At 29.0% G+C, this 19666-nt stretch overlaps 3 protein-coding genes across 3 annotated transcripts; all 3 read left to right on the top strand.

Moving 5' to 3' along the window:
* Nucleotides 1-170: 170 nt before the first annotated feature.
* LOC117910074 (probable disease resistance protein At5g63020) lies at nt 171-710 on the top strand. Its single transcript, XM_034824128.1, has one exon. The coding sequence runs from the start codon at nt 171-173 to the stop codon at nt 708-710; it is 540 nt and encodes a 179-aa protein (XP_034680019.1).
* Nucleotides 711-12782: 12072 nt separating this feature from the next.
* On the top strand, nt 12783-16037 carry LOC117910073 (probable polygalacturonase At3g15720). The gene is made up of 7 exons (XM_034824127.1): nt 12783-12812; nt 12912-13043; nt 13277-13411; nt 13530-13682; nt 15383-15590; nt 15759-15814; nt 15951-16037. Exons 1-7 carry the CDS (start codon nt 12783-12785, stop codon nt 16035-16037), a joined length of 801 nt encoding a protein of 266 aa, XP_034680018.1.
* Nucleotides 16038-16228: 191 nt separating this feature from the next.
* On the top strand, nt 16229-18922 carry LOC117910070 (probable disease resistance protein At1g61300). The gene has a single exon (XM_034824126.1). It carries the CDS (start codon nt 16229-16231, stop codon nt 18920-18922), a length of 2694 nt encoding a protein of 897 aa, XP_034680017.1.
* The last annotated feature ends 744 nt before the right edge of the window (nt 18923-19666 follow it).

Raw genomic sequence — 19666 nt, 5'->3', positions numbered from 1 at the left:
GTAGAGGAATTGGAGAGTTTGAAATACTTGACGCATTTAGGTGTCACCATAGCAAGTGCCTCTGTGTTTAAGAGATTTTTAAGTTCCAGAAAGTTACTGAGTTGCACTATAGGACTCAGCCTCAATATGTTCAAGGTTCAAGCTCACTCAACCTATCATCTCTCGAAAATATGAAGCATCTCACTGGGCTTACGATGAAAGATTTGGATAGTTTGAGAGAGATTAAGTTTGATTGGGCAGGGAAAGGAAAGGAAACAGTGGGGTATAGCAGTCTCAACCCGAAGGTCAAATGCTTCCATGGCCTTTGCGAAGTGGTCATCAATAGATGCCAGATGTTGAAGAATTTGACATGGCTTATTTTTGCCCCAAACCTCGTATATCTTAAAATAGGACAGTGTGATGAAATGGAAGAAGTGATAGGTAAAGGTGCAGAGGATGGAGGAAATCTGAGCCCATTCACAAAACTCATGCGACTGGAGTTAAATGGTTTACCCCAACTGAAGAATGTGTACCGGAATCCCTTGCCCTTTCTTTACCTTGACAGAATTGAAGTAGTTGGGTGTCCAAAGCTGAAGAAGCTGCCACTCAACTCCAACAGTGCCAATCAAGGTAGAGTTGTTATGGTAGGAAAGCAAGAGTGGTGGAATGAGTTAGAATGGGAGGATGAAGCTACTCTAACTACTTTCCTTCCCAGTTTCAAAGCAATATAAGAACAACGGGCTTAGGTATAATTGGAATGTGTATTATTCTTTAATTCATTCTATAATTAGAAGCCTATCGGTTGCAGGATTTGAAGGAATGGCAAATGTTTGGGTGTTTGTTGTGGGTTTAAATTCCATTTTTCAGGGCTTTTTTTTTTTTTTTTTGTGCTGATTAATATTTATGGAATTGATTGAGATTATAGTTTCAAGTTTTTGCCATGCTTAATCTTGATCCTATGCTTTGGTATGAATTAAATCCATGCTTTGCAAAATTATCAGGTTGATTTCAAAAAAATGTTACACTCAATTTAAGTCTCAATTATGCTTTTGGTTTTTTGGCTTTCCATTTCACTCCACTTTTGCCATCTCAAGTTTGAAATTAGAGGGGGAAAAACAAAAAATAAATGTATAATTTAGCATCAAATTGGATATGTTTCCTATTTTTTGCCATTTTAATTTAAAAAGCTAATAATTTTTAAAAACTATTTGAAAGAACTGAGATATTAAAAAGTTTTAATTCCTCAATTTAAAATTTTTTAAACATACAACCTAAACCTTTGGATACACTTTCTAGTTTTTGTTTTCAAAATAGAAACTTCTACATAAAAATGCAAAAACTCTTATATAAAACTTACCTTATCCCTTTAAAAATTATTTTTAAAATTTTTTAAATTTGAGGTAATAAAGAAATTTTAATATCTTAATTTTTTAAATCAATTTTAAAAGACCATTACAATCTTAATGCAAGTCTTTAAAGTTTTTATATTTTATATAAAAGATAATACTATTTTCTTTTTATTTTTAAAAATAGAAAACACAAAATATATTCAAATGAACACAACATATGTACTTTTTGTACAAGATTCTCTAGTATTTATATAGAAATTATGCTACTTTCTACTTTTGAAAAATAAAATAAAATCAAGAAGAGTATCCAAACAAAATATTACAAAAACCAAGGAAAAATAAATCCATAAGAAAAGTTTATTATTTAATTAGGAACACCAACATGTTTAAGGAATTATTTAATTAATAAACGGCCCACATTTCCCTTATGGAGTCTTCTTAGCAAAATAGCCTAAGAAATTATGCAATGAGCCCTATGGCCCGGCCCAACAGCCAATTAATTTGTAAGGGATATGAAGAGGTTTATAAATCTATTTATGCTCCTCTCACTCCTATTGTGGGATCTCAACTTTTTTTGTTGCAAAGAGCTTGAACCATAGACCTCAAGGTTCCCAATACATTATTATCCACTTTGCTACAACCATACTTACGTTTAAATTTAACAAGGAAAAACTATATAGCTTATTTTAAAAAATAATTATAAATATAAATACAAATATATATATATATATATATATATATATATATATATATATATATATATATATATATATATATATATATATATATATATATAATACAATTGTTTTTTTCATTTTCAATATGTTTAATATTTAAATATGATTTTTACCATTTTATTTTCATATTTAAATATTGCATATATTTTGTTTAATAAATTAAAAATGTTAATACATTTATATAAAAATGAATAAATAATATTACAAATATTAGTAATTTTTAATTATATGTATTTAAAATTATTTTTAATTTAAATAAAATATAAATTATATATTTATTACATCATCGATTCGACCACTGGTTCGACCAGTGAACCGTGTATCAATAACTTTTTCGGTTTAATATCTAGTCTGATTATGAAAACATTAACATTAACATGTTTCAAGAAAAAAAAAAACTTAAAAGAGAAATTCTCTACTAAAGTTTAATGATAAGATCATTTTGTTCATCTTTTATCATCATTGACAAGTATAAATATCATTTGAAAAATTATGTTGATATCTTTGACAAGTATAAATGTCCTCAGAAAAATTATGTTGGTATTAGCTTGTACATTGAGGATGTTTCAATATTGTCAATTAAAGAAACCACAAGGTCAGGCTTTTTGCTATTACTATCCAAATAGCATATAAGTTTAAGTCATAAAAAAAAAAGGCTAAAAAAGAAAGGCAAAAAAAAAAAAAAAAAAAAAAAAAAGCAACAACAACCAATCACAATGGGTAGCAATATCAATAAATAAAGGGAACCAATCACAATGGGTAGCAATATCAATAAATAAAGGGCTTTGAGAACTAGTCGCTATACTTCTTTCCATGCAACCATGAAATATATGTTTATTTTTCTTTGAGCAACAAAATAATGGAAGCTGTCAACATGATAACATAGGTTTGATTATAAGTAGTTAACTCTCCTTTAAATTTTTCATTCTTCATCCTATCATCCTTGGAATCTCTTACATACTAATAGAAAATGCATGCTCAGACCCAATCTCAACTAACAACATCATTGGACACTATCGTTACTACAGTATTGTCCAAGAAAATTATATATCAAAGCTTGAAGAAAACCAATAAGATTTGAGAAGTACTATTTCATGTGCTTGCTAAGTCATACATGTGGAAGTCAAGTTATATGCAAAAAGACCAAGTCTTGCTTGTTTTGTTTGAATGGTTCTTTTGTTTTAAAGATGTTATTTTTGTTGTTAAAGGTGAGAATGTGTAAGTCATTGCCTTTATTTCTTTGCTAGATTGTTCCTTATTTGTAAGGAACCTAATATTAGAATTATGGATATTTAAGTGTTTATCTCAATGGAATAAGACGTGAACTTTATATCTTATCAATTTTTTAGTTGTATTAGAAGGGGTTAGCAAATTTCTTTATATCTTTTAATTTTCTTATCTTTTTCTTAAGCCACTTATGAGCATATCAAGTATACTAAAAAAATTAAGCAAGTAGAGGAATGGTTTAAAAAGGAAGATGGATCTAGTTGGATCTTAGAGGGTCTAGGGTTTAGGCTTTTGTTAGTAACATTTCTACCATAATCTTTTATAAAACACAATTAATGTTTAAATATAAAATAAAAGAATTGTTTTTTATAGTATCTTTTGTCATATGTTATTACACATTATGATAACACAATTAATGTTTGAATATGAATTAAAAGAATTAAAATTGGTTAAAATGTTTGGGCTTAATATTGGGCCTCCATTATGAATTGGTTTTCCAAATTTGCCTAAGCCCTATTGTCTAGGATAAGGTTGAAAAAATGCAAAATAAAATATTTGGATCAAGACAAACATTCAAACATCCTTGTAGACATTTAAATGTTGAGACTTTCAAATTAGTTTCCTTCTTTTTTTCTAACTCAAAAATCTCATTTTTGAAATGTTTTAAAATTAAGAAACTCTCTATAATTGTTTGTTAAGGTTTTTCTAATATAAAATAGTTTGTTTTATTGAAATTTTGTGAACTCCCAAAAACTCTAGAGAATATAATCATTCTTAAAGTTTGTAACTCTATCTTTTGAACCTTTTAAGATATTTCTTGAAAGAACCTCTTGTCATAATAAAGGTTAAAGACTCATACAACAAAACTTCAATAAGGGCCTCAAGAGATCTACTAAAGAGGACAGAGAATATTGCGTCAAGAATTTGGAAAAGGAATGTAAATACTATTGGTATAAGACCCTATAGAATATATATATACTATTTTCTCATATTTAGTAGGTTATTTAACGGTTGAGAGACCACACCCACAATTTTTTACTTTTAGGCCATAGGTTGGCTTTTCCATATTATATTCTGTGTTTATTATGTGATTTGGGATTCTATGGGATTCATTAAATTTTACTTAATATCAAGATTATCTAATGGTTGAGAAACCACCCACGGTTTTTAACATTTAACTTGTTAGTTGGTTTTTCCATATTATATCTTATGTATTTCTATGGGATTCTTCAAATTTTACTCAATATTGATATTATTGATAAAGAAAACTAAATTTAGGGTTGATTACTTCAACTATCTATTAATCCCTTCAAGGTAATTTTATATATTAAGACATAACAATTCTTTCATTATTCATATGAAAGGATGAATCATGCAAAATATATGTCTCAAAAAATAAATAGTAGCTATGACTCAAAATAGAATAATTCCCTCATTTTATATAATACATAAATTAATAGCTACATTCATGTTTGAAGAAAAGTTCTAAGGTATGAACATTAAATATTTAAAATGAAAAATGATAGGAAATGATGGTTTTCTCCTAAACTTAGCTGCTATGCCCCAATTTATGTTTTGTCATGGACAACTTTACAAAGAGGAAACTCCAATTCATTTTGGGTTAGTTACCATAAAGGTAATAAATATTACACCCAATTATTAAGAAAAAAATATACTAATTTCATAACCACGGACCTTATATATATATATATATGACACCTTAAAAAAGTGCAATTTTTATAGATAAAACTCTAAAAATGATAATATATTTATTTTTTAGGGCCATCTAATTATTTGGAAGAATGACCAATACTAAAACTAAAAATTTCTAGCTTTGTTCTAATTATAATTGATGGAATTTATGAAAAAAAAAAAAAAAAACAAGGCAAAACTAAGAAGACGATAGTGTTGGATCAAAAGAAAAAAAAAACCTTATGACAAATTACAAAAATCACCCACATGCATACTTTCACTTATACATCAATTTAGTCTTTTAAACTTTATATATCTAATATCAATCATAAATTATATCCAAATGTCAAATTGGGCCTTTTGCTAACAAGCAAATAAATATTGGTATGAGTTTTTATATCATATATTTGAATATTTTCAATTTATCTATGTACTTTTTGTTTTTTTAACAAAAAATCTTAATCAAAGGGCCTAATGTCAGCGTATAATTTATGATTGATATCACTTAAAAAATAAAAATTAGAGACTAAATCGAGATAGAGGTAAAAATTGAAATATGATTTTTGTAATTTTCTCTTAAAATATGGATGAAGCATCTAAAACTTAGGATCCTATTTGTAATATAACTTCCTTTAATTATAAGTGATGCATATTATATATGGCTTCAATGTGCTTCCTAAGTCATACACATGGAAGCCAAGTTATGTGCAAGAAGACCCTGTCTTGTTCGTTTTGTTTCAATGTTCCTTTTGTTTTGAAGTATTTATTTTTATTGTTAAAGATGAGAATGTGTAAGTGATTGGTTTTATTTCTTTGGTGGTTTGTTTCTTATTTGTAAGGGAAATTAGTTATAGAATTATCTATATTTAAGTCTTTATCTCAATGGAATAAGATGTGAAATTAATATCTTATCAATTTTTGAGTTGTATAATTAGGAGGAGTTGATCCCTCAAAGTGTAAGTGAATTTCTTTTTATCTTTTAATTTTTGTACCTTTTTCTTGAGCCACTTATGAGTGTATCATGTAAACTCCAAAAATTAAGCAAGTTGAGGAATGATTTAAAAAGAAAGATGGATGTAGTTTGATCTTAGAGGGTCTAAGGTTTAGACTTTTGTCAATAATGTTTCTACCAAAAAGCTTTTATGATAACCTAGTTAATATTTAAATATGAAATAAAAAATAGTTTCTGATAATATTTTTTATCATGTATTATTACACATTAAAAAAATACATACATACATATATATATATATATATATATATATATATATATATATATATATATATATATATATATATATATCTTTTCTATAAAAGGTATAAACTTATCTTATGGCCTTAATAATTACTTTTAAAAAAAAATTAAATTCGAAATAATAAAATTTTTTAATACCTTAATATTTTTTAATCAATTTTTAAGAACTATTTTATTTTCAATGTAACTTTTTAAGAATTCTTGTATATTATATGGAAGTTAACAAGAAGCATATCCAAACAGCCCCCTAAGTTGCTTTCAAGCATTAGGTAATGCTCTAAATACTCTCAAGGTTATTTTTAAATACCCTCTTACCACAAAAGTCTTTAAACATATGAAACATGTAAGCCATTAAATCAAGAAGTATATTGTTCAATTAAAAGAATTAAAATTCGTTAAAATGTTTGGGCTTAATGTTAGGCCTCCGTTAGGAATTGGTTTTCCTAATTTGCCTAAGCCTCATTGTCTAGGACAAGGTATGAAAAACGCAAAATAAAAAATTTGGATCAAGACTACATTGAAACATCCTTGTGGGCATTTAAATGTTAGGACTTTTAAATTAGTTTCTATACCATTTTTAAGGAAATAAAGACTAATTTACTCTTATTTCTAAAAAGAAAAGAAATTTTTTTTAATATAGTAACTAAATAAATAAGAGATGTAGTAACTAAATAAATAAATATATAATAACTAAATAAATTAATAACTTTTAACATCCGAAACAAAAGAAAATTGCATGATTTAGCATATTAAGTAGTTCAATTATGAGTACCTTCATTTGATTATCACTGTCAGGAGCATCTCATAAGGAGGTGACAACTGAAACTTTCACACCCCCATTTCTATTAACAGCTGATACATGACTCAGCCCTTTGAAAGACATAATGGACAAATGTTAAATCAAAAAACAGTCACAAAACCTATTACTTAAAAAAGGCATCACTATACAAATCTGAAGCCTAGAAGCTATCGAAGATAATGCAAACAAAGTCTCATATAGAAAGAACCGTAGCTTTTGGATTCTGCCCAAACAATAAATTTCTCTTTAATTCAAAATTCTGAATTTTGGAATAGTCGTTGCACTTGCCAGTGGGTTTCTACGTGGCTTTGCTTTGCCATTGCTATTATTAATAGACTGTGGGCTGGCCTTCTATGGTTTTCTGAATTTACATGCATACCCCCACTGTCACAATTAAGAATTGTTAATGATATACAATCGATGAAGGCGCTATTCTTTCCTCCTGCAAAAGCTTTCAAAACTTGTAACACTCCTCTGGTATTTTATCATGAAATTGATCAAAAGAAATTGATGAGATTGAGGGAGTTAAACCCAACCCTTAAGAAAATATGCAAAATATCCTAAAGTTCTATATTATGTGGTGGATTATCATCTAGCCACCCCTTTTATCTTAACCAACATTGTTCAAGATCGTCACAATATTTTTGACAAATATTTTCTATTAAATTCTTTGAGGAAATTGACTGATGTTGATTGAATTATGAAGGTACAAAATTAGCATAAGGGTTCATCAAATGACTCATGATATATCAACAAAAATTTAAATAATGCAACCAAATCTAAAAATTATACCTATATTAACCTATAGCAAATAGTTAATTATTTTGATTATAAACAACTAAACAATGTTGATCCTTAGCAACAACACTTATTTCTTGACTGTTAATGTCTATTATAATATTACTAAAGCCTAAAATATATAGCAATTTTGGCCAAGAAAAATCAGAGATAGGATGACTACGGTAGTGAAAGTTAATGTTTGTCTTTAATTAAAACATTAATATTTAACTATTATTAGTTTAACTTAAGTGAAATACTATTATTAATTTGAATTAGAGTTGGAGATAGTGTTTGAATTAGAGTAAAAGTTTAAGTTCATCCCCTTAATGTTATTTATATATAAATATTCATCAATTATCAATGATAACATCACGCCTTATGAAGGCATAATCATTCTTTTGAGAAATCAGGTTTAATAAAAAGTTTTACTTTGATATGTCATTTTTGAGTAATCATTCTTGTTATAGTATTTACAAACAATTGAGAAGATTCTCCTTCTTCTAATTGTTCATTTTATATATTTTCTATAGTTTGAAGTTTTGCATGTTCCAACATTGAAGTCTTGTTTCTACATCTTGATTTTGGTTTTGCTTCTTATTAATATGAAGTTTTATTTGACTTATTTCATTTTGAAGATCTTGAATTCCTACAAGTTTAGGCGTATAAAATTGATCTAAAATAGTTTTTAGGTTGTATTGATTTGTATTTTCTATGCTTTTTTCATTATTTTGTTTTTGAATTTCCAATTTTTTTTTAAAAGTATTCTCTTTGAAGATTTTGATCAAGAAGTTTGTCAATTAACTCCATTAAGAAGTTTTGTTCACTAGTTATTACATTTACTTGTTTGCTATGACAAAGGCAACTTTCTACACAATCACAAGATGACTATGAGGAAGACTTGTTTGACTCATTGGAAGAGCTATCTTCTATTAGAAGAAGCTAATTGTCACTAGATGATTCTACTGAGGTTTGACTAGATGAATCTGATTGTGACTTTGTTTTGATAAGATTAATCATTTGTTGTTTGAGGCATTTTCCTAGATCTAGGTCAGTAATTATTTCTTTGATTTTGGAATTTGGGGCTATATGTCCCTTCTTGCCACATTTGAAACATTTAATGTCTTCTTTATCTATTTTCTTTGAAGTGTTTTGATATTTTTTTATTTGAATATTTCTTATGCTTTGGTTTCTTATAAAAGGATTCTTCTTTGAATTTTGAGTATTTTTTACTCAAACTCTTCTTCTTGAGGAAAATCTTTTGCAAAAAGATGTGTAAACAAGAATTGAAAAAATCAAAAATCAAATTGAGACAGATTTATTGTTCTTCTATTCCCAATGCTTTTTGGAGTAGAAAGCAACATAAGGTCTCCTTGCCCTATGTTGATGGATTTGATGAAAATCAAATTCCTATTAAGGAAAGACCAATTCAAATGAATGTTCAATTACTTGAGTATTGTAAACAAGAAATAAAATATTTGCTTGATAAAAATCTTATTAGAAAGAGTCACTCTCCTTGGAGTTGTGTTGCTTTCTATGTTCAAAAACCTTCGGAAATTGAACGAGGTGCCCATCGACTTCTTATTAATTACAAGCCTTTGAATAAGGTTATCAAATGGATAAGGTATCCAATACCTAACAATAGAGACCTTATTAGATGCCTTCATAATGTTTCAATTTTCTTAAAATTTGATATGGAGTCCGGATATTGGCAAATTTAACTTTTCTTTCTTCTCTATACTTCTTCCTTTTTAATAATAATGATGATAATAATAATAATAATAATAATAATAATAACAACAACAATCACAATAATTCAATTTATTTATTTATTTATTACTATTATTAATAATTAAAGATGATTTGAAAGTTATCAATTTTTAAATATTTATTAAAAATATTGATGGTCTAAACTTATTTTCATATTTCTTTTCTTGTATCCCTACCTCCTCAAATGTTAATAATTGAAAAAAAAAGTTACAAGATCATAATATTGTGGTATTGTTGATAAATATATACATTATTTTTATGTGTTTTAAATTATTTTATTCACCTCTATTTTTTCTGCTTTCTAGGAAATCATTCCTACTTTTTCTAAGAAAATTTTGAAAACACCAAGTTGTTGTTTCCAAAAATTTTCATTTTTTAAACTCATTTTTAGGAAATGAAAATAGAAAATAAAATCTTTTTTGATAACTAGTTTTATAAACAATTTTCTGTTTTGGAAAACAAAAAAAAATGGAAAAACCAATTTGACAATTAGAAAATAGAATAGCTTTCTTTCTTAAAAAATAGAAAATAGGGTATTTGTTGTGGAAAACAAAAAATTATTTCAAAAGTAGTAGCCAAACAATGTCATAGTATTTAAATATTTCCTCCAATTTGTTTTCTTTTTGTTCAGATCAAAAAGTAAAAATATTGAAATGAAAAAAGAAATAAATTACATAAAAGACCTTGTGATACCCATAAATATATATATATACAAATAAAAAAAAAGTAGTTACCAATTAATGAAACATTATCACATATAAAATATTATATAAATATTTTGTTTAGTTCTTGACTAATTATATATATATTTCCTTCTTTTACATGGGAGAAAACAAGATTTTTATAAATTTCATTTTTTAAGAACAATTTTTACTTTTCGTGATGATTACATTTTCAAGAAAGAAAAATAGAAACTAAAACCTTTTTAGGAAATTAAAAAAAAAAACTAAAAAAAAATATTTTCCAAACTAAAAACCTTTTATAGGTCATATGAAAACATTTTAATTGAGTACTTAAAATAAAAACTCTTTATCCATCATCTTTTTTTCTTTTTCTTATTTTAATAAATTTTTAATTAATTCAAATCATTAAAAAAAAATCCTTAATAAACAAATTTGTAACACTTCATACAATTTATTACTAAAAGTCATGTTCAAAAAGCTATTAAAATGAGGAAGAAAGAAGATTAAAAAAAAAAGTAACTTTTTATTTTATAATAGTAAAAAAAACTTTAAAATACTTTGTAGTATAAAAAAAATTAAATAGTGAATATGTTTATTTTAAACAGTATTTTAATCATTAAATTGTTTACTTCTAAAATGTAAAAGATAAGAATAAATGTAAAAGATAATTTTTATTTATTTAAATTAATATTTTTTTAGAAATTATTTTCCAAAATAGTCTTTGAATCATTAATATAATTTTTTATATTTAAAATTTAAAAATAAAAAATAATATTGATTTTTCAATTATTTATAAAAGAGTTTAAAAAAATAATGAAAAATCCAAAAATGGTTAAATAAGAAAGAATAGTGGCATGTGAAGAGTGATAGAATAAAGACAAAAATGAGTTAAGTGGGTATTTTTGTCAATTATTATCTCATATCCTTATAATCAATTATGGGTGGTTGGAGGACCTTACCTTAATTATTAAGCTTATATGGGTTGAAAACACAATTGTCCCAATTTGTAAAACAACAAATATAGAAATAAAACTATGCTAATTTATTTTTGGGACAATTATGTTTTGGACCTAGTTGGACCCAAAAATTAAGTTTTGGTCCATAGAAGTTCACTATTTAAGCCCAAGACCTAGATAAAATATGGAAATTGAGAAGAAAGATATAAATTTTTTATCTTTCCAAAAATGACATTTATTGACTATGAAAAAAAGAGAGTAGAAAAACATTAATTTAAATTTTATTCATTTTTTAAACCTTAATAAATTTTAATTTAATTTAGTGATTTGGAAAAAAATACACCATTTTCCAAAAAAATAAAAAATAAATTATTATTATTATTATTATTATTTAAAAATCAAACATATTGGAATATATATATATTTTTAAATTATGTATGTAAAAATAGCTAAAAATATGTCAATTTTTTTTAAATGATATATTTTTAGAATATTTTTTTTTAAATTAGTTTTCTAAAAATAATAAATTTTCAGAATAATTATTAAAAAAATTTAAAATAAAAAAGTTTGTCAAACATTGTAGTAGAAAATACTCAAAATAGTTTTGAAGGATATATTGGTCTCTTTACATTTTATATCATTTCCATCAATTATGCAACTTTCATGGACCAAATCTTAATTTTTGGGCCCAGTTGGGTCCAAAACACAATTGTCCCTTTATTTTTTACATAATAAAACATTATCAAATTGGACATCCATTCTATTCATTGTTTTTTCATCATTCAAAGAATATATTGTTTTTCATATTTTCTCTTCATTCTTTTTGTGTTTTCTTAGTTGTTTTTTGTGTTTCCACAAAGATGAGTTCCACCCAACCACCACACCCTCACTCACAAACCCTTTCTTCTTCCTTAAATTATTGAAATTAATATACTTACACATGGTAACAAAGTTATCATTTATTTAAGAAAATTATAACTGGTATAAAAATTTCAAAATGGAATAATTTTTTTTTTTAATTTAAATGAATTGTGCATATGAAAATTATTTATATATTTATAATATCAAGTTAATGGAAAAAACACTTTATTAATTAAAAAAATAACTTACAAACATGTTTTTTGTTTTACTTATTCTAAAAAAAAAAATTATTAACTCAACCAAACATGTTTTTTTTTAGAACAAAAACTGTTTCCCAAAATTCAGTTTCCAAACATAATTTTTTTTTTTTTTTTTAAAATACAAAAAACTGTTCTTAAAAACTGTTCTCAGAAACTGTTTTTCAAAATAATTTTTAAAAACAACAACCAAACAAGTCCTAAGATATGAACATTAAAATAATTTTCTAAAAATAATGAATATGGAGAAAATTTTTTATGTCAAATAAATATTTATTTATAAAATTTCTAGAATATATATATTTATGGAAATATCCAATGTATACCACAACCCTACAGCTTCAAAACCTATTACATATGAAGGAATATCAATGGATATAACCCAAATGTAGAACTTTGTAGTACTACATACCGATTGTGTTGCTTGCTGTGACGATAGAATGGTGAGCATCCTTCTCATCAATATGAAGGTACATAGTAGAATGACATTACTGCTACTAAATTTTAAATGTTTCGAGGACTACAAGAATTCTTACGAGTGGGAATACATTAATGGCTTATGCATGCAGGATCGTTTCTCCTTCTTCATTTTATGCATGGTAACATTATCCAGCTTCAGCAGTAATACAAATGCAAGCTCGCCTTTATATGATGTGATGAATTATGGAGCTGTTGGTGATAGAAAAACCGATGATTCTCAGGTAACTACTGCTTTCTCTGTGCTGGTATTGAGAATTTAGCTAGAAGAGGATGGCATTTGATTCCTTTAATTAGAAATATCATCATATTTTTATGTCCATTGGTACTACACAAAAAATTTAGATACTAATGGATACTGCACTTTAAGCTCTTTTTATTTGTATTACGTGGGAGACTTCACCATAAAGGATAGAACGGATAGAAAAGATATCATTTATGTGCCATGTATGTACAGGCATTTCTAAAGGCATGGAATGAAACCTGCAACGTTCAACAACAGTGTGCTACCCTTAATGTACCAGCGAAGACATTCTTATTAAATCCTATCGAATTTTCGGGTCCATGTGTGCCCACTTCTATTAAATTTCAGGTGATTAATTTGTTGAAAATATGGAGGACTAAGCAATGTTTTATTCAAATTAATATAGCATTTGACAGAATTCAAAACCTCAATTGGAAGGTTTCATTTTTCACTGATTTCTCCACAGGTGGCAAGAAAAATTATAGCAAGCACCAATAAATCCCTATTTGAGAACAATCATTGGATCCTCTTCTCATATGTGAAAGGGCTTACTTTGACCGGAAGTGGAACTATAGATGGCCAAGGGGCAGGTTCATGGCAAGACCGAACGGGAGTACTTGTAAGTAGAAAACGTTTTCATTATTTTTCAATCGCTTTTGCTCGGATAGAAAATGTCATATCGAAATCAAAATCCTATACATGGCTTAACAATGCGACAAATAATAAGGGCTTGTTTGATTGGTGTTTTCAAGAACCGTTTTCTGTTCTTGAAAACAAAAAATACTAAAAACTTGTTTGGTTGAGAAAGTTGTTTTTGTTTTTCTTGTTCTCCGTGTTCTCAAAATGGCACTTTTTAGAGAACAAAAAAATGGTGTTTTGCCCGTTCTTTTTATTGTTTACAGAACAAAATAAGCCATAAAGAGAACATATGTTCTTTGTGTTTTTTTTCAGATCTGAACTTTTTTTTATCATGTGTTGTTAGTTTTTTATTTTTCCTGTTTATATTTTCCTGTTTGGATGCAGAGAAAAGTGGGAAACGAGAATGAAAAAAAAAATAAAAATTCATGATTTTTCTCGTTTCTCAGTTTTGATTTTTCTTGAGTTGTTTTGTTAAAAAAAACAAAAAATTTTCTTAAGGATATGGAAGAGAAAGAAAATGAGTTCTTTGAGAGGGTTTTGCAGGTGACTTTTTCTCAATTTTGAAGAAGATGAGAGACGATTGAGGGTGAGGGTAGTCATTTGTAAATAAGGTAATAATATTGGGTAAACACTTTTCTCAATAGTGGAATGGGCAGAGATATTTTGAAGGGACATGGTTGGAAAAAAAAAATTCATACATAAAGTGCAAATTTCAAAGCATATTAGGTGGTAAAATCTATTGGTCAACCTAAGCAAAACACCATCTTCAGCCATGGGATCCCTTGGAAAGTGACCATCTCTTTCCTTGCATTTATTTTCATGTCCTATTTATTTTATTTACAAGCTTGTTAGGTGAAAATTAATTATAAAAATTAAATTAATTTTGTAAAATAAGGACAAATATAATGCAAATCAAAGTAGTAGAGATAAAATATATCTTACTTTGATATATAATATGGAAGAAGGAATCAAAGAAGAGAATTGAGAAAGTGAAAGAAAGAGAGAATGAGAGGAAGAACTTTTCTTTCTTTTTCTCGGGATGCTCTTACATGGGGTGTAAAAAGCCTTTTATAGGCTTCATAATATGAACTCCCATTACTTATCTTAAAGATGAGTAAATGGAGTTCATAATGACCATCAATGTGGTCATTCACTACTCTTCATTTACAACAATTAATTCTTTTTAAAAATTTTTTATCTCATCTTAATAAAATATACTATAATTTTTAATAAAATTAAAGATTAAATCAAGAAAAAAAATGTTAATAAAAATGATTTTATCACGTTTGATTTATTTTTAAAAAATATAAAAAATATTTTTATTTTAAAATTAATAAAATAAATAATTTTTTTAATTCAAATGAACTGTGCATCTAAAAATTATTTATAAATTTATAATATAAAGTTAATTGAAGAAAACATTTTATTAATTGGAAAAGAAAAAAAAACATTTTTCAAACATGTTTTTTGTTTTACTTGTTCTAAAAAACTTTTTTATTAACTCAATCAAACATGTTTTTTTTTTTGTTTTGAAAACATAAATTGTTTTCCAAAATTTAGTTCCCAAACACAATTTTTTTTTCTAAAAACACAAAAAATAGTTCTCAAAAATTGTTTTCCATAATAGTTTTAAAAAACAGCAATCAAATAGGCCCTAAGATTTTTCATGTCTTGGGACAGGCACTCAAGATTTATACTTGCCCGGACCTAGTACTTCAAGGATTGACACATATCAATCCCCAAAAGGCCCATATCATTTTGACAAAATGTGATGGAGCAAACATCAATAACATCACTATAAGTGCACCTGAAGATGCCCCGAACACGGATGGTATCGACATTGGCGGTTCAAACCATGTTCAAGTCCAGAACAGCAAAATTGGAACAGGTACTTTTTGTAGATCTTTTTTAGCCCTCCAACTCCACCCGAGCCCACCTTAAGTTTTCTTTTTCTTTTTTTCTTATTTTCATTCTCTTTCATTTTATCCATATTTGCTTGTTTGACATCATCATTAGTATTACAACAGTCACCATCATTACAATTTGTATAATGTAGGTGATGACTGCATTGCCATTAGCGCAAGATGGTGTCAGAAGCACATGTGCGAAGTTGTAATTTTACAGGAAACAACACTACTGGAGTTAGGATCAAGACAGGGCTGGTGGTTATTACTTATTACAACATAGTTCTTAGCTGGCAACTCGGAACTGAAAGCACAAATTTTTTATAATTTTGTGTCCGCTACAGGGAGGGCAGGGAGAAGTAAAGAAAGTAACATATAAAGACATTATGTTTGACAATGTCCGCTACCCAGTTGTCATTGATCAATTTTAATGTCCTAACAATGTCTGCAAAAACCATGTAAGGCGTGGATCATGTGTGCCCCATCATCCTCGATCCCATCACCTTTTTCCTTTGTTTCTCCTCATCAATTTCCCAATATCTGCAAATGAAATGCATTCCTTTTCTGCTTCGAATTTGTCATTCCTCTTTCTTACCTTCTCCTTGGAGTTTTTCATACATCAATGGGAAACGTGTTCTCAGTCTCAATCTCTACCAACGACATCGCTGGTTATTGTGATTGCACTGCTGCTCGAGCAAATTACATATGCAAGCTTGCAGAAAATCGGGTTACTTTGAGAACAGAGCTTCAAAAATTAAGGGAGCTGAAGAACGATGTGAATAGGAAGGTGGATGTGGCTGAGAGACAACAGATGAAGCGTCTGGATCAAGTACAAGGCTGGCTTTCCAGGGTGGAAGCCATGGAAACTGAAGTCGGTCAACTGATTGGAGATGGTGCGGAGACCATTGAGGAGAAACGATTACGTGGTTTTTGCCATCCCAAGCATTGCATCCCCAGCTACACGTTGGGAAAAAAAGTGGCCAGGAAGCTACAAGATATGGCTACTCTAAAGAGCGAAGGACGTAATTTTGAGGTGGTGGCTGATATTGTACCTCCAGCTCCTGTGGAGGAAATACCCGGCCGACCCACTGTGGGCTTGGAATCAACATTTGACAAAGTTTGGAGGAGTCTCGAAGAAGAACATGTAGGGATGATCGGCTTATATGGGTTGGGGGGCGTTGGGAAGACCACCCTCTTGACACAAATCAACAATCATTTCCTTAAAACATACCACAATTTTGATGTCGTAATTTGGGTAGTGGTTTCAAAAACCCCAAATCTAGAGCGGGTTCAAAATGAGATTTGGGAGAAGGTGGGATTCTGTGATGATAAATGGAAAAGCAAAAGCCACCATGAGAAAGCCAAAGACATCTGGAGAGCCTTGAGCAAAAAGAGGTTTGTGATGTTGTTGGATGACATGTGGGAACAAATGGATCTGTTAGAAGTGGGAATTCCACCTCCTGACCAACAAAATAAGTCCAAGCTGATATTCACCACTCGATCTCAGGACTTGTGCGGGTTAATGGGAGCTCACAAGAAGATCCAAGTGAAATATTTGGCATGGAAGGATTCGTGGGATCTGTTTCAAAAATGTGTGGGAAAGGACGCCCTTAATTCTGATCCAGAAATACCTGAGCTGGCTAAAATGGTTGCAAAAGAGTGTTGCGGTTTGCCACTGGCGATAATTACCATAGGGCGAGCCATGGCTTCTAAAGTGACACCCCAAGATTGGAAGCATGCAATTAGAGTACTGCAAACACGTGCTTCACAATTTCCAGGTATGGGGCACCGAGTGTACCCACTTTTGAAATACAGCTATGATAGTTTGCCCTCCAAAATAGTTCAATCTTGCTTCTTATATTGTTCTTTATTCCCAGAAGATTTTTTCATACTTAAAGACCTTTTGATATATCAATGGATTTGTGAGGGATTTTTAGATGAATTTGATGACACGGATGGAGCCAGAAATCAGGGATTTAATATTATCAGTACTCTTGTTCATGCATGTCTACTTGAGGAATCTTCAGATACTAGATTTGTAAAATTTCATGATGTTGTACGTGATATGGTCTTGTGGATAACCAGTGAAATGGGGGAGATGAAGGGCAAGTTTTTGGTACAAGCAAGTGCCGGTTTGACCCAAGCACCTGACTTTGTCAAATGGACGACGACAGAAAGGATTTCACTGATGGACAACCGAATTGAGAAGTTAACAGGATCACCCACATGTCCCAATCTCTCGACACTTCGTCTAGATTTGAATAGTGATTTGCAGATGATAAGCAATGGTTTTTTCCAATTTATGCCCAATCTAAGAGTGTTGAGCTTATCAAACACCAAAATAGTTGAGTTACCATCAGATATTTCTAATTTGGTTTCATTGCAATATCTTGATTTATATGGTACTGGGATAAAGAAGTTGCCGATTGAGATGAAGAATCTCATACAATTGAAGATTTTGATATTGAGTTCATCTAAAGTCTCTTCAATTCCACGAGGACTAATATCAAGTCTTTTAATGTTGCAAGGGCTTGCCATGTACAATTGTGGACTTTATGATCAAGAAGCTGAAGGAGGCGTTGAATCATATGGTAATGAGTCCTTGGTAGAGGAATTGGAGAGTTTGAAATACTTGACGCATTTAAGTGTCACCATAGCAAGTGCCTCTGTGTTTAAGAGATTTTTAAGTTCCAGAAAGTTACCGAGTTGCACTGTAGCAATCTGCCTCAAGATGTTCAAAGGTTCAAGCTCACTCAACCTATCATCTCTCGAAAATATGAAGCATCTCTATGGGCTTACGATGGAAGATTTGGATAATTTGAGAGAGATTAAGTTTGATTGGGCAGGGAAAGGAAAGGAAACAGTGGGGTATAGCAGTCTCAACCCGAAGGTCGAATGCTTCCATGGCCTTGGCGAAGTGGCCATCAATAGATGCAAGATGTTGAAGAATTTGACATGGCTTATTTTTGCCCCAAACCTCCTATATCTTACAATAGGACAATGTGATGAAATGGAAGAAGTGATAGGTGAAGGTGCAAAGGATGGAGGAAATCTGAGCCCATTCACAAAACTCATACGACTGGGGTTAAATGGTTTACCCCAACTGAAGAATGTGTACCGGAATCCCTTGCCCTTTCTTTACCTTGACAGAATTGAAGTAGTTGGGTGTCCAAAGCTGAAGAAGCTGCCACTCAACTCCAACAGTGCCAATCAAGGTAGAGTTGTGACGGTAGGAAAGCAAGAGTGGTGGAATGAGTTAGAATGGGAGGATGAAGCTACTCTAACTACTTTCCTTCCCAGTTTCAAAGCAATATAAGAACAAGGGGCTTAGGTAAGATTCCAATTAAAATCAACCAAATATAATTGGAATGTGTATTTTTCTTTAATTCATTCTATAATTAGATGCCTATCGTTGGCAGGATTTGAAGGAATGACAAATGTTTGGTGTTTGTTGTGGATTTAAATTCCATTTTTTCAGGACTTTTTTTTTTGGCTGATTAATATTTATGGAATTGATTGAGATTATAGTTTCAAGTTTTTGCCATGCTTAATCTTGGTACAAGGGTAATCTCTAGTTTTGCCTTATACTTCTCTCTAGAAATTTATTTTTATTTTTTTGACATGTTTACTTGAAGTTCCAAATCCAATTACGATGAGAAAATAAAAAATGATCCTATACTATGGCATCAATTAAATCTGTGCTTTGCAAAATTATCAGGTTGATTACAAAAAAATGTTACACTCAATTTAAGTCTCAGTTATGCTTTTGGTTTTTTGGCTTTCCATTTCACTCCACTTTTGCTATCTCAAGTTTGAAATTAGAGGGGAAAAAGCAAAAAATAAATGTATAATTTAGCGTCAAAGTGGATATGTTTCCTATTTTTTGCCTTTTTAATTTAAAAAGATAATAATTTTTACAAACTATTTGAAAGAATAGAGATAGTAAAATTTCTCAAATTTAAAATTTTTAAACATACAAATGCAAAAAAAAAATTTTGCCTTTGGATGCACTTTCTAGTTTTTGTTTTCAAAATAGAAACTTCTACATAAAAATGCAAAA

The sequence above is a fragment of the Vitis riparia genome, unplaced genomic scaffold, assembly GCF_004353265.1.
Source record: "Vitis riparia cultivar Riparia Gloire de Montpellier isolate 1030 unplaced genomic scaffold, EGFV_Vit.rip_1.0 scaffold573_pilon_pilon, whole genome shotgun sequence".
Classification (NCBI taxonomy): Eukaryota; Viridiplantae; Streptophyta; class Magnoliopsida; order Vitales; family Vitaceae; genus Vitis; species Vitis riparia.
This window is presented reverse-complemented; position numbering and strand designations above follow the sequence as displayed.